Source organism: Syngnathoides biaculeatus, chromosome 10 (assembly GCF_019802595.1).
Source record: "Syngnathoides biaculeatus isolate LvHL_M chromosome 10, ASM1980259v1, whole genome shotgun sequence".
Lineage (NCBI taxonomy): Eukaryota > Metazoa > Chordata > Actinopteri > Syngnathiformes > Syngnathidae > Syngnathoides > Syngnathoides biaculeatus.
The window spans coordinates 28250982-28264587 of record NC_084649.1 but is presented as its reverse complement, the minus strand read 5'-3'; the positions used below and the strand labels follow the sequence as shown (position 1 = coordinate 28264587).

At 45.4% G+C, this 13606-nt stretch overlaps 1 protein-coding gene across 11 annotated transcripts in view; it reads right to left on the bottom strand.

Moving 5' to 3' along the window:
- dock3 (dedicator of cytokinesis 3) overlaps positions 1 to 13606 on the bottom strand; it is a 40750-nt gene that overhangs the window by 16284 nt on the left and 10860 nt on the right. For 7 of the 11 annotated variants that reach the window (XM_061833816.1, XM_061833818.1, XM_061833819.1 and 4 more), the window contains 29 exons: positions 12972 to 13134; positions 12777 to 12883; positions 12516 to 12678; positions 12346 to 12443; positions 11028 to 11111; positions 10528 to 10628; positions 10367 to 10448; positions 10035 to 10205; positions 9721 to 9822; positions 8929 to 9124; positions 8693 to 8820; positions 8321 to 8467; positions 7779 to 7877; positions 7515 to 7609; positions 7371 to 7446; positions 7168 to 7268; positions 5793 to 5851; positions 5572 to 5720; positions 4376 to 4461; positions 4235 to 4261; positions 3855 to 3950; positions 3664 to 3727; positions 3502 to 3595; positions 3279 to 3427; positions 3047 to 3133; positions 2806 to 2910; positions 977 to 1118; positions 722 to 888; positions 442 to 528 (listed from right to left, as the gene is read on the bottom strand). In XM_061833816.1, the coding sequence (XP_061689800.1) occupies positions 442 to 528; positions 722 to 888; positions 977 to 1118; positions 2806 to 2910; positions 3047 to 3133; positions 3279 to 3427; positions 3502 to 3595; positions 3664 to 3727; positions 3855 to 3950; positions 4235 to 4261; positions 4376 to 4461; positions 5572 to 5720; positions 5793 to 5851; positions 7168 to 7268; positions 7371 to 7446; positions 7515 to 7609; positions 7779 to 7877; positions 8321 to 8467; positions 8693 to 8820; positions 8929 to 9124; positions 9721 to 9822; positions 10035 to 10205; positions 10367 to 10448; positions 10528 to 10628; positions 11028 to 11111; positions 12346 to 12443; positions 12516 to 12678; positions 12777 to 12883; positions 12972 to 13134 (3225 nt within the window). The remainder of the gene's footprint in view (positions 1 to 441; positions 529 to 721; positions 889 to 976; positions 1119 to 2805; positions 2911 to 3046; positions 3134 to 3278; positions 3428 to 3501; positions 3596 to 3663; positions 3728 to 3854; positions 3951 to 4234; positions 4262 to 4375; positions 4462 to 5571; positions 5721 to 5792; positions 5852 to 7167; positions 7269 to 7370; positions 7447 to 7514; positions 7610 to 7778; positions 7878 to 8320; positions 8468 to 8692; positions 8821 to 8928; positions 9125 to 9720; positions 9823 to 10034; positions 10206 to 10366; positions 10449 to 10527; positions 10629 to 11027; positions 11112 to 12345; positions 12444 to 12515; positions 12679 to 12776; positions 12884 to 12971; positions 13135 to 13606) is intronic. The other 4 variants (XM_061833821.1, XM_061833820.1, XM_061833822.1 and 1 more) reach the window with 4 other exon arrangements.

Sequence of the window (13606 nt, the reverse complement as noted above, 5' to 3'; positions counted from 1 at the left end):
ACTTATGGTTGGTTGTGTGATATTTCAGTTTTTCTTCTTTTTTTTCCAAAAAAATCTGCTAACATTTCTCCAATCCTGTTTTTTTTTTCTGTCAATAAGGGGTGCTGTGTGTTGAAGAAAAAAATGATTTTAGCAAATGGCTGCAAATACAATATACCAGAGCAAAAAATTTCATGGGGTCTGAATACTTTGTACTCGGTGCACGTTTTGTGTGTGTTACCATTCATATGTGGGAATGGGCTGCTTTTTTCCTTTTTCTTTTAAATATTTCTTGCTATTCCAATGGAGTTTCTATCTCTACGGAAAGTACTTTGTCTGAATTTTAGTCTAGGAAAAGTGCTATATAAATATCATTTGCTTTGAAGTCGAAATTTCCAGTTGCTGAACAGCCATGTACATGTCACCACTCAGTCATTCCATCATTCCGTTTGCGTTTCTAACCAGCTCTCTTCTCTCCACTTCAAACCAGCGTGAAATTCCGGGCAGAGGATGAGCAAGAATCAGAGTTGTCCTCTCAATCCAAAGACTCTGAAATACAAACGTGGGTGGCATCATCAAAATCAGTGATCGACATCAAAATCCGTTTTAGGCTGAATTTAAAATGCGATGACGGATCACGCTGACTTTTGCAATTTTTTTTTTCATGAATTAAGAAAATGAAGCATTGACTATGGGCTTCGTGAAAAATACAATAGGTAGGCTCTCTCGTGTATTAAATTACCTTGAACTCATTATCTCGATCTTTGGGTCCTTTATGGAAAGGTCGGTCGTAACGGAAACGGCGAACGTTGTTGAAGCGGTAAAAACTTTTGATCTGCTCAGGGACTCGGTCCAACTGTAGGATACCGAGAGCTTCGGGAACCGGAGTAACGGCATAAATTTGGATGTCTGGGCCGGGCTGGTCAAGGAAACCATCCACACACAAAAAAAAAAAAAAAAAGCCACCTACACGTACACACTGTGAGAGGCAGGATACACTGAGCATCACACTGCCGAATGGCTTCATCGGGCTGGTTAGGGTGCTGCATGGCGATGGCTTGCGGGAACTCTCCCAGCATCCTTTGCTGAAAGGCCTCCAGTCTTTCATAGTCGTGACCACGGCACACAAACTCTTTGTTCTGAAATTGAAACGTAGAAAAACGGAATGCATGCGCAAGCAATTGTGATGCTCGAGTCCCACGGCACCGGTTACGTGCCAATACTAATTCATTGTTGTCGGCCGGGGGCCACGTTGACTTGTAAAATTTGACAAGCGGGCCAGGTCACAAGCAGGTGAGAACTAAGGAGGGGGCTCTCTCAACTTCTTTATTTGTGATTTCCTGCCTCCTTGGAACTAGAATGACAACTGTAGTTGACAGCAGGATGATTTCACCACAACACAGCAAAATTATGAAAGGCTGACATGAAAACAATCTTTTTTATGAAGATGAACATTTAGCCTGTGTTTCTGTTAAACTGCTAAACAAAAAGGCTATGACATCTGTCAGGTTTACCAGTTAGACATTTATTAAACAACAGAAAAAGGAGAGAAGACACTCAGTTCAAGTTTGACAGCTCGCGAGGAGAGAGGAGAGAGGAGAGGAACCGTCTCGTACAATTGACGACTGCGCTCTCTAACGATCCTCTCATCAACCCCTCGATTTATTTGGTTTCTATGCCCCTTATTTACATGGGTGTTCCAAAAAGGAGGCAAGGGAGCAGAACACAGTGTACCTGTTGGTTTATGTGTGTGGAAGATTGCTAAGCACATGTGTGGTCAAGTTTGCAATCATTTCTTCACACACTACAGGCGCCCGTGGTTCTAACAGTTCTGCTGGATAGATGTTCTTGTGCTATCTCCTGTTAAGTGGCTGCCACACTATCTGGAGCAGAGCAAAGCATTCTTCATTGCAAGCAGAAGCAATTCATCGTTGCAGCAAATGTATGATAACTATATTTCAAATTATTCCTACAACATCCTACAGACTTCAGCTTTAACATCTTCTCAAGATTCAGGAGGCCTCGCTAGAACAGGTTTCAATGACTGAGCTCAGGGGTCGGCAACCCAAAATGTCCAAAGAGCCATGTTGGTCCAAATATCCCAAAAATAACGGTGGAGGCAATACACGCTGTATATGTCTGACTATCCAAATGACATAACGAACATTCACCATTCAATGCGCTTCCTGGAAAGAACGACATACCACGTGACAACTCGGCTGTACGATGGTGTTTTAAGTTGAACTTCCATTATTAATGCATTATGATTGTTTATGTCATTGACGGAAATGTTGACACTTAATACTCATTTGATACATTTTTAGAGCATGAGAAAACGAGAATGTTTGGGTCATGTTTGTCCTTCTACATAGATCACATTGAAACAAAAATGTATTTTTTGCCCCCATCTTTTTCCATTTTCACACATTTTAGTAAATGCCACTCGGGTGCCGCTAAAGATCCGTGTGCAGGTTGCCGAGCCGTGACTTAGCTTCTCCTCATCTTATTCATCAGTTCTTCGCGACGGTACTCAATTTCTCTTATTTGTAAGGCAGAGGAGCATCTTGGAAGTGATGCATCGCACGTTACACCATTGCAACGACGGACTACAAAGTGAGCCCCACAATTTGGTTGTTTCTTCACTAAAAAGATGTGTTCTTTTCAACAAATCGTTCGCAAACGTAACAACTCTTAGCGATCCGAATCGAAATGGACAACGGACCCTCAACAAACCGCCCACACGCCGTAGTTTTCTCATCCCTGTTCTAAGCGCTTCAATCTTGAAAAGCTGAGCATTTCACACGACTGCAGTGAGGTTCGACTAACCCTGAGGAAGAAGGGGAACTTCCTGCCGTAGAATCCCACCCTGAAGAATTCCGGTTCCAGACGTTGATGCTCCATGATGTGATCGAAATATGCTGCCTCCAATTTCTGAAAAACAACGCGCATAAAATGAGTGGAAAACAGTGGAAAAAGTGATCTTGGTATTTTCCTTTTCATTCGCCAACATTTGACTGTTACCGAAGTGATGAACAGCGCGAAGATGGTGTTGTGTCTTCAAACTCACCCGAATCCAGCTGAGACTCGGGTAGTCATACAAGGACTCGTACTGGAAGGCCAGTTCTCTGCATAGAGGAATCCCAAACTCCCAACACTGCACGGACAAACACGCACGCAAGGCATGAACAGAAAAAAAAAAAAAAAAGACACCACCGACTTTTAGCCGGACCTTTTTTCAACATGTGAGCAAGTGTTGGGCTGCGTTTACGTCCACATTTGAATGAATTTCCCAGCTTTACCTTTCCTTTGTTGAAATAGTGGATGAGCTTTCGGCAGAGCGCCTCCTTGCGGTGCCACTCGGACTGAGCGGGATAATGCAGAAAATCTTTGATTGGCCGCTCGTCCCAGTGAAGCAACTCCCAGTACAACAAAAGCGTGAAAGCCGCCTCTGTAGGGTAACATCATCTACATGCACACATGGACTCTATGCTGGTGTGTGTGTGTGTCTGCTGTGCGTTGTACCAGTGTAGTTTTCTGCCTGCAGATGCATGTCGCACAGTTTGTGGATGTAGCGGATGTACATCTCTTCCTTGTTGATCTCAGATTTGTAAAAGTTCTGCGCATCAATTTTGTGTGAAGCTTTGAAACAGTCATCAATTGTCACCCGTGACGCTTTGATCTTACCAAGAGATTGACCGTGCATCCCATCTTCTTGTTCTCAATGATCTCATCTCCTTTCGCGCAATCCCTGAAGGCGAGGTGAACACCGGCTATCACTTTTCTTTTGTAGTTCCACTCTTGCACGAGCCCAATCGTCAACAACAACGACAACACGAAAGGGCAAAGTGCATACTGCACGTGTACGTGTGCGCAACCTGTAGTCCAGAAGACGTTCCATGAGTCGAGTGACTGAAGTGACAAAAGAGTTGCCTGTCTCTCTCCACGTTTCCTGCTCGATCTTCTCCAACAGACTTCAAAAAGACAAACCGACTGGATGAGTTCAATCCGTGAGTGAGCTCTTTGGGTCAAGGAAATGTCAACTTTTCATATCACGCATACGCAATCATCAAGCAGACATTGGAGGTCTCTCAGTTTCCCGATCGTGTCTTCCACAGTAAAATGTTACATGAATGACATCTTTATATACTGCACTTGTTTTCTGTGAATATATTTGTCTGCTGGTGGATAACATTCGAATGGAAACGAGAGGCAGATAATGGAAAAGATGCTAGTGTGTGTGTTAGTTCATTGATACCTGGGATACGGCCCAAACAGTTGAGTCCTAATGCCCGTAGCCCAAAGCAAATAAACCACAGCAGCGTGAGTGCACAAAAAGAGAATTTAGTTTTCAAGACCGACAATAAAGGATTCTAATCACACAAAACTTTGCCTTTACAGCAGAGTGAAGAGTTCTCGGTAGTTCTCGTCTCCTTTGCCTTCAGAAACCAGACTGTCCAACTTGTCAATCAGCTCAGCTTCCACCTACACGGCGAAAACAAAAACAGGACCAAAAACTTTGTCCATACCTACACAAAAGTACTGTGTTTGGCATTTTCAATAGTAACAACATTAGCCTTGTTCTCAAGGAAGCATGTAAGTGTCAGTGAATACAGGCGTAGGGTTGCAGCATTACTACATTGCAATTTACTGGAAAATCTTTTGGATGCATTTGGAGTAGAGCACACCTGTTCTTAGTTGAACGCTGCATTGCAAGTCACAGAAAAGTTACGTAACCGTGAGCTTGATGAAAGATGGGAGAGCGATTGAGCTGCTAACCTAAAGGAAGAGACGAAATCTTGCGAAATTTAAAGAAGAAAAACAAAGTGAGCTGCACACACCAAGACGGTCATTTTCTCCCAAGCAATTTTAAATTCCAGTTCAGAGAGTACTAGATTGTTACATCGTAATGTTGCATTCGAATGAATGACGGAGAAAACATTTATCAAAGCGTTAATAAGAGCTGTGGTCACATCATGACAACATAAGCGCGGCCTGTCACAAGTGCTGCTGACACAGTTCTACACAGCTGTGTACCTCCATCACTGTCTGGTTTGGCGCCCCCACAAAAAAAAAAAAAAAAAAAAAAGGACTGTTGTTGCCCAATACTGGCCAATCGTGCTTGAGAACTATCTGCACCATTTGCACAACTATCACTGCGCCAGACTATAGTCCTATTAAACACTCCAAATTGCTTCAGCGCTGTGTATCTTTTGTACAGTTTGAATTGTGTCAGCACTACCACAAAAACGGCAACCCTTCATTGCTAAGTGATTCTCTGTATGATGTTTTTTGTCCTAAAAGTACGTTTTGTCACAGTGGCTGTCGTACTAAAGCGACTCCAACTACCGGAGATACATTTCTTGTCTGATTCTGACGTACCTGGCAAATCACGACTATTCTGATTCCCCTGAATGAGAATAAAAGTTGTCAAATATTGGAGGACTCCTCCAGTCTTTTGAACCAAAATAACACCTTCGGGAGCTATTTCGCAGCATTGGAACACATTTTGTTGCTAAGGAAGCTTGTGAACGTGTTGTTGCCAAAAAAAAAAAAAAAAGGTGAGAGGTCGGTGCATCTGAAGCAAGAGCAAACCTGTTTGAAGTTTCCGTTTTTGCGTTGTTCCCAATCCATCATGTCGTGGAAGATGGGTATCATGATATTTCGGACCTCCACCTCAGGGACCAACGTGACTCCCAAAAATGGACCGATCATCCCGGGAATGAAATGAATTTTGTTTTCACCTGAAGCACACGGAAGACTTTTTCAAGTGGTGCCTGAAGTCTTGAGATTTAGGTTGGGCAGTGGGTTCTTACTCAGGTTCTGCCACATGCTGAAGAGTTCGTACGTCATCGTCACCCTCATGTCTCCATACCTGTGATTCCGTATCATTAATTGTTCGTTTTTTTTTTTCCATTTTATGTTTCAACCCACACTCACAATTCCGGTAATGTCGGACTTGCAATGGGTTAGGTTATACTTCCATACTGTTGCTTACAGAACACGAGGACAAACACACACGAGATTTATTTGTCAAAACTGGCAAGACTATGTCATGAAAACACCCACGAACTACCACTCCAGACATGCCGATCAAATTTAGGCCAAGAAAAGGCAAGAACCAGTTTGATAAGGAGGGGCTTCCCAGCAAAGGCAGAATGAAAATGTATTGCAACCAAAGACAGTGAACACTGCACTCTCTTCCTTCTCTTGTGGGACCCAGAAGATTTCTTGACAGCCCCTCTTTATGAAATTGGTTCTTAACTGCAACTGTGTTGGACTCACTCAAGGTTGCCCTCTGTCACCGATTTCCATTCGTAACTTTTATGGACAGAATTTCTAGGCACAGCTGAGGAACGGAGGGGGTCCGGTTTCGTGGCCTCAGTATTGCATCTCTGCTTTTTGCAGATGATGTGGTTCTGTTGGCTTCATCAAGCCGTGATCTCCAACTCTCACTGAAGCAGCAGAGTGTGAAGCGGCTGGGAAGAATCAGAGAACAGGGTCCTCAGTCGGAAAAGGGTGGCATGCCCCCTCCAAGGTGGGGATGAGATCCTGCCCCAAGTGGAGGAGTTCAAGTATCTCGGGGTCTTGTTCGAGACTGGGGGGGGGGGGGGGGGGGATGGAACAGGTGATCCACAGGGGGATCAGCGCAGCGTCTGCAGTGATGCGGACTCTCGTTTTAATAAAGAAGAAGCCGAATAGCGAAGCTCTCAATTTACCGCTCGAGCTACGTTCTTACCCTCACCAATGGTCACCGGCTTGACTGTTTCCGGGCTCTCCCTTCGAGAACGGGTGAGAAGCTCGGTCATGCGGGAGGGGCTCAGAGTAGAGCCGCCGCTGAGAGGAGCCAGATGTGGCTGGAGCATCTGATTCAGATGCCTCCCTGGTGAGGTGTTAAGGGCACGTCCCACCGGGAGGAGACCCTGGGGAAACCTCGGGACACGCTGGAGAGACTCCGTCTCTCGACTGGCTTGGGAACGCCTGAAGAGCTCGATGAAACGGCAGTCAGGGCGCCCCTCCTAAAGCTATTGCCCTCGCAACCTGACCTCAGATAAGCGGTAGAGGATGGATGGTGGGTAATGATGGTGTTAGCAAGCAGATGTGTTGCTAGACAATGATGAATGATTTTCTGGGTACAACTTGAAGCAATCGACGCTTCACGTGGACAGGAGATCACAGAAGCTTCCTTACTTGTTAAAGACCTTCCTCCTTTTTGATGGAGTCATGTTCTCCAATTGTAAACTGGGCTGGTTGATGTATAAAACTGCGAGACTAAAGTAGGAGCTCCAAACCTGTCCACACAGGTAAACGGAAAATAAGTCAAAAGATAAATAATGTGCCAAAGATACAAATGACCATTGATGATGGTGGTCGTTGAATAATCCAGTCAGCACCTTAAAGTCAAAGTCGGCTCCTACAAAGTTCTTGAGCTGAAATGGGGCCAGATGCTTAACGGTGGTCAGAATGATGCTGAGGAGTAGAAACTCAAAGTGAGTAAAATGACCTCAGCCTTCCTTGGCGACCTCTGTTGCACTTACTGGCTAGTCAGGAGCCTCATCACGTTCCAGTCTCGCGGGAAAATACTCAGCTTCATGAGATTTCGGAACACGCACCAAATCTTCATCACGAATTCCTGATTAAACAAAAAACCTTCACAAAATCGTGCTTGTCTGACAGAATTGAAGGTGTTGTTTGAGCCTCAAATCAAATGCCCGTTGTCTTCTTTGACACACTTGGGCTTTGTGATATTGACAGAGCATTCAACAGTCTTAAGCAAGGGAGCACTTGGTCCGTGGACGTACCTTGAGCACTTCTTTGCTCTGAAAGTTCTCCATCAGGTGCTGGAAATGGACGTCAGTCATGTGACGGAGGAGGGACAGGAGGCAGGACACAAACTCTCCCTGGGAACAGGAATGCAGCCACGCACACACATCAGCCCATCACAGGACAGCGAGAAGCAGTCAGTGAAAGCACAAACAGCACGACGAGTCCATCATCAGGTTACCTGTTAGCATAGCCTTCGTCACATCTCAAAGCAAAGAGTAACATCAAACTATACTACATGGATACCACATACTGTAATCTTACATACGGTTTATAAACAGCATAGAGTGGAAGACTGGAATGAAACTTCACATCTGGAAACATGCCCAAAAATAAGCTGAGGGGGAAATGAATTGGATGGGACAAAATGTTACCTTCATTTGGTTAATTGTGAGAAGAATAACAGCAATAGCTTGTTTTTGGTCTACTTATGCCACTACTTGGCTCACGTGACAATCACATTTTGCCCCAACCACTGATGACAACGAGTATGAGAAAATTTGGATTGTTAGTTACTAACGGAGATCTCGGCGGTGCACTGCAGACAGCGATGACCTCTTACCGCCTCCTGCGATTGGCTCTTGCTCATGATTGACAGCAGCGTCTGCAGGAGGACGTCCAGCAGAGACTCCACTATCATGTCCACCTCCTCCTGCACCGATGCATCCTGGGAAAAGAAGCAGAGATGAAAAAAATTATAATTCTCTCAAATGTCACATACTGGTACTGAAGTCATTTGATTGAATCGTGTCTAATGATTGGATTGAACTTGCCATAAACATTTTGCGATCCGAAAAAAAAAAAACCCAAAAACTTGCGAGTTTAGAATTTTTTTTTCCTGTGACACAGAATCTGGGGAAGAATTCTATTGATCTTTGTGTGTGTTTGTTACCAATGAGCTGCTCTTGATGATGGAGAAAAGAGAAGTGAGAACTCCAGAGCACATTATCAGCTCTTTCTGATGCTTCAGATGAAGATGAAGGTGATGAAGAACCACAGGAAGTAGGATCTGACGAGACTCTGATAAACCACACACACACGCACACACACACACGCACATACAATGCGTTGACGTGGGCAGAGTCATCAGTTTGTGAATGGCAGTTATGTTTCCAGTTAGACAATCACCTTGAAAAGAAAAGAGCCTGCTGTCAACTGTACGAGCTATGGACTGCAGCTTCACAGCACCCATGGAAAGCCCTGGAATTTCAGGCATGGATGGCAAACTGACCAAAGTGCTGCGCACAAATTCTGCCACTTCTTGGACTGAAAACATGTGGAGCAGCTCATCAAAGATGGCTGGAAAAGAGTTCAACACAGCGACCTGCAAATGGTCACACCAATATGTCGGTTGACAATGTGAAATCCAAACATTTGATCATCTTAGTTTTCTTGGCCCATCAATAGCAAACATTTCAGGTAATCCGATGAAAATGTCAATCATCTTTCACAGTCTCTGAGGCTCATCGATGGCGAACATTGCATCAATTGAGAAAAAGTCCATGGCTTCTTGGTGCGGACTGACCAAGAAGACTGAAACAGTACAAAGCCAAACGTTTCATGCGTGGCTAAAATTGAGCCATCTTTCTTGGGCTTCTTGGCCACAGAAAACATTTTGTGCCATTTTAGGAGTGATTAATCTTTTCATCTTTTCGCTCCACCAAAGGCAAATGTTTCAATATCGGCGACTAAAAGTAAATTAGTTCAACGCGGCCCTACGGGGGCTCTTGAGTCTCTTCTGCCAACAGTTTTGGTGTCAGTTGTGGGATGAGTGATATTGCCAAGCATTCCCAGACCGAGCGTGTTTGTTTGTTTGTTTGTTTGTTTGCGCGTGCATGCGTGGTGGAACAAGCAAGGTGCTGTGTGCTTTCCTTCCTCCCACCTGCCCATTGTCCACTCATCTACTGGATCCGTACTTACAGACAGAGGCGGCAGCGGCAGTGTGTTGCAGCTCAACACCTGAGCACTGTAAGCAACCAGGCCTAGGGCAGGTGGCCCGGTCTGACTCGGGCCTGGACAGGGCTGAAGGCCGAGGGTGTGGGTAAATAGAGGGGAGGAGCCCCCGACCCCGAGGAATAACAAAGGAGCCAGTAGGACAAAAGTGTTGACAAAGAGTTGTAGGAGATTGATGGCAGAGGAGGAAGAAGGGACACCAAAAGTCAGACCAGCCCATTTTCTAAATAATTCCAAACATCCGTGTTCAGTCGGGTCAAGATGAGTATTGGTCTGCCCACCTGAGTGAAGATGACGGTCTCACAGGTGGGCCGGTCCAGACTGACAACAAAGCGGATGGACTGAAAAAGTTCTTGGATGCTGCGGCGAAACTGGTCCTCCTCCATCCCGCAAGTGGCGCGAGAGTAAAGGCTCCGAGACTGAACGATGAACTTGAACAAATACTCCAGGGCCTGTTCGGTCGTTGAACATAAGTTTCTCTTACTTAAACACAATGGTTATCTTTCATCGTTCAGTTTCCTATTTGTTTCTATACCAATGAATCCAGAACAGTCCTGAGGATTTGAATGAACTTTTGTACAGAGTAATGATGGGTTAAGTGGCCCAGTCTTACCAGCATTACATCCTGGATGTGATCTTGTCGCGTCGCCTCGGCCGAGCGCTCCATAGACCACTTGAGACATCGGATCAGCTCCCTGACACACAAGGGAAGCTGGTCAAGAGCACTCGCACAAGCTCAAACGCACAAACACTAACGCACACACCATCACTCACTTGTAGGCCAAAGCCCCAGCAAAGTGTTTGTGGATGTAGGTGTCCATGACGGCTCGGAAGTGGAAATATTTGCCGTCCCTCAGCAGATTGATGACAAAAACCTGGTGTGGAATTCTGGGATTAGCATTCCATTGGAAAACTTTGGAAAAATTGTCTGATTTTGCCGATTCCTTGAGTGTTGTTGCCCAAAGGCCAGAGATAAAGAATGAGATAAAAGCCAGTTCAGTGCCGTTCATCAGAAAACAGGTCACATTAAGTTATTTTTTCCCCTCCTATTCTGTCCTAACGAGTCTCAGTTATCTCGGTAATGTCAGAAAAAGAAACATTTGACAGACTCCTCGAAGATTTCCACTTTATTTCAACATGAACGTAACAATATCTCTGACCTGAAACAATGGTGAAGAAAATTTATATTGTACAAAAAAGAAATACCTGCAAATGTTAATTTCCTTGCTAAACGTAAGAGGCACAAAGAAGTGTGGATTTTGTTTCCTTCTTACCAGAGACTGAAAGACCAGAGGGCCATATTTGTCCGTGTTGTCATCCAGGATGTTAAACAATGTGTCCAGAATGTCTTGAAGAAACTAAAAAATATATTTAATCTTTATTATTATTGTCTAATTCATAACTAACATTTTTTTACACATTTTCATCCATCCAAGGTCAGTAGCATTAGCAGGGAAGGCCAGACTTCCGTCTACACAGCCACTTCCTCCAGCTCTTCCAGTGAGACCCCAAGGCATTCCCAGGTCAACTGGAGATGGAGTCTCCTCCAGCGTTTCCCAGGTCATCCTCAGGGTCCCCTCCCAGTGGGACATGCCCGGAACGCCTCACCAGCTCGGCACGAAGGTGGCATCCGCATGAGAAGCCCGAGCAACCTCATCTGACTCCTCTCGACACGGAAGAGCAGGGGCTCTACTCTGAGCCTCTCTCGGGTGACCAAGCCTCTAAACTTATCCAAAAGGGAGAGCCCGGACACCCTCGGTGGAAGAAGTCCAATAACAGAACCAGGCTCGCTTTGAGATAGGAGACAGGGGGAATTCCTCGCAATCATTCCCTCCCAGGTCTCACTGTCATTGCCCACGTGAACATTGAAGTCCCAAAATCTCCCAGCAAAATGATGCAGTCCCCAGCGGGAGCGCTCTCCCGCACCCTCTTCCAAGGACTCCAAAAAGGGTGAGTATTCTGTGCGTAGACACAACTGTTTGTGTGGGCCTCGGGACCTGTACCCCCACCCAGAGGCGGAGGGAGGCTATCTACAGAGCAGGGCGACCATAAGTATACCCCATACTTACTCGGCCCCTCTCACCGTGGGCAAGCCCAGAGTGGAAGAGAGTCAACTTCTCTCGAAAACATTGGTACCTGTATGTGAAGGGGATCCTGAGTATATCTACGAGAACTTCCCAACGTCACACACCACCTTGGGCTCCTTTCCTGCTACAGATGCGATGTTCCACATCCCTAGAGCCAGCTTCTGTACGCCAAAGTCTCAGTTTGACCACTAAGCACCCTCGAACGGGTGGTGAGCATATGGGAAGGTGAAAGCGCGTTACCCTTTCGGGCTGTGCTCAGCCGGGCCGCCAGGCAAGTGCCTGTGCTGTGCAAGTGCTAACCCTAACCCTAACCCTATGCCAAGAGTTACCTGCTAGAATTCATGCACTTTCCTCAGATTGAAAAAAAAAAAAAAAAAAATCACAAAGGACACATTTGCATCCAGAGACATATCAAAAGGGCATTAAAATCATACGCCAAGTGGTAAATAGGAAAGTCAGACAAAAGTCGACAGCAGAGATGGAAAAAGGAGCTGATGTCCTTCACCTTGACGATTTCCTCTCCGCTGACGTGTCGAAGACGACTGAGGATGTCACCGACTCGGTCGGGATGAGTTTTCCACTTGAGCAGAGCCAGAAGGTCCACTAGAAGATCGCGACATTTGACAATTCAAATAAGTGACATGGATTAAAGAGAGACCTCAACGCCTTGTCTACCATTCTGGGTAAGCTTGGTAGATGAAAGCTGGGTGCAGATCCAGAAAGTTTCCCTTGTGCTGCGTTGAAAGGCCACGCTGGGACCGCCGAGGTTCAAGTGGTCTTTGCAGCAGGCCAAGGCCAGATAGAGGCTGGGGTTACAGAAAGTGGTGTTCTCGTCACACTGGGGGCACAGCAAAAGATTCCCATCAACAGCAGAACCACAGAAACATCTTGGGACACACACACACACACACACACCACACACACACACACACACACCTTGTAAACGAACAGTTCATGGCTCTGATCAGACAGTGTGGTCCCGTCGTCCCTCATCAGTGGCGTGAAAGAAAAACCAAAGAGTTTTTTGTCTCCTTTGTCCTTGGCTTCATGAAGCAGAGAGAAAACGAGCTGACAATAGAAACGTGGTCGGAGTGGAAAAAAAATGTAATGAAACGGGCGTGTCCTTCTCACTGGAACAATGTCGGAACTCGAAGCGAAGATGGGAGCCTCGGAATTGGTCAATAGGAATGGGAAGTTTGATGGCCTCACTCCATCGGGGGCTGTTGTTGTGGTACAGCACAAATGAGCGATGCTCTGACACGTTGGTCTCACCGCAACCCAGATTGATGCAGTCCTGCACCACAAGATCAACATTTCTGTCATCTCACAAATGATATTAGCATTCTTTCTTCTTCTTCAAAAAAACACAATGATTATTGGACACCAAGACGAATCTTTCTGCACCTTCTTTCCGAGCCTGCTCGGAGATTTCACGAGTGTATAATTGGACGATGGTGATAAAAAGGCTCTTTTTATTTTTTTGTTTTGTTCTCCAGGCAGCATGGCGACGGAATGACACCAGATTATACTCATTTGTTGTACCGTAACCTCTCTGTTCTTTGTTTTGATCGGCTCAGGCTTACATTTACTGTTAGCTACTTTTTGTATTCCCATCGTCGCTATGACTTTAGCATCATCCTGGCTCCACATGAACTTTAATTTAAGCCACATTTTCCCTTTCTCTCCTTTTTGTCACGAGCTTGCATTGTAATCCATTTATTTGAATTCTTACATACATATTTTCCTACTTGTTAGTAGGACTTCTT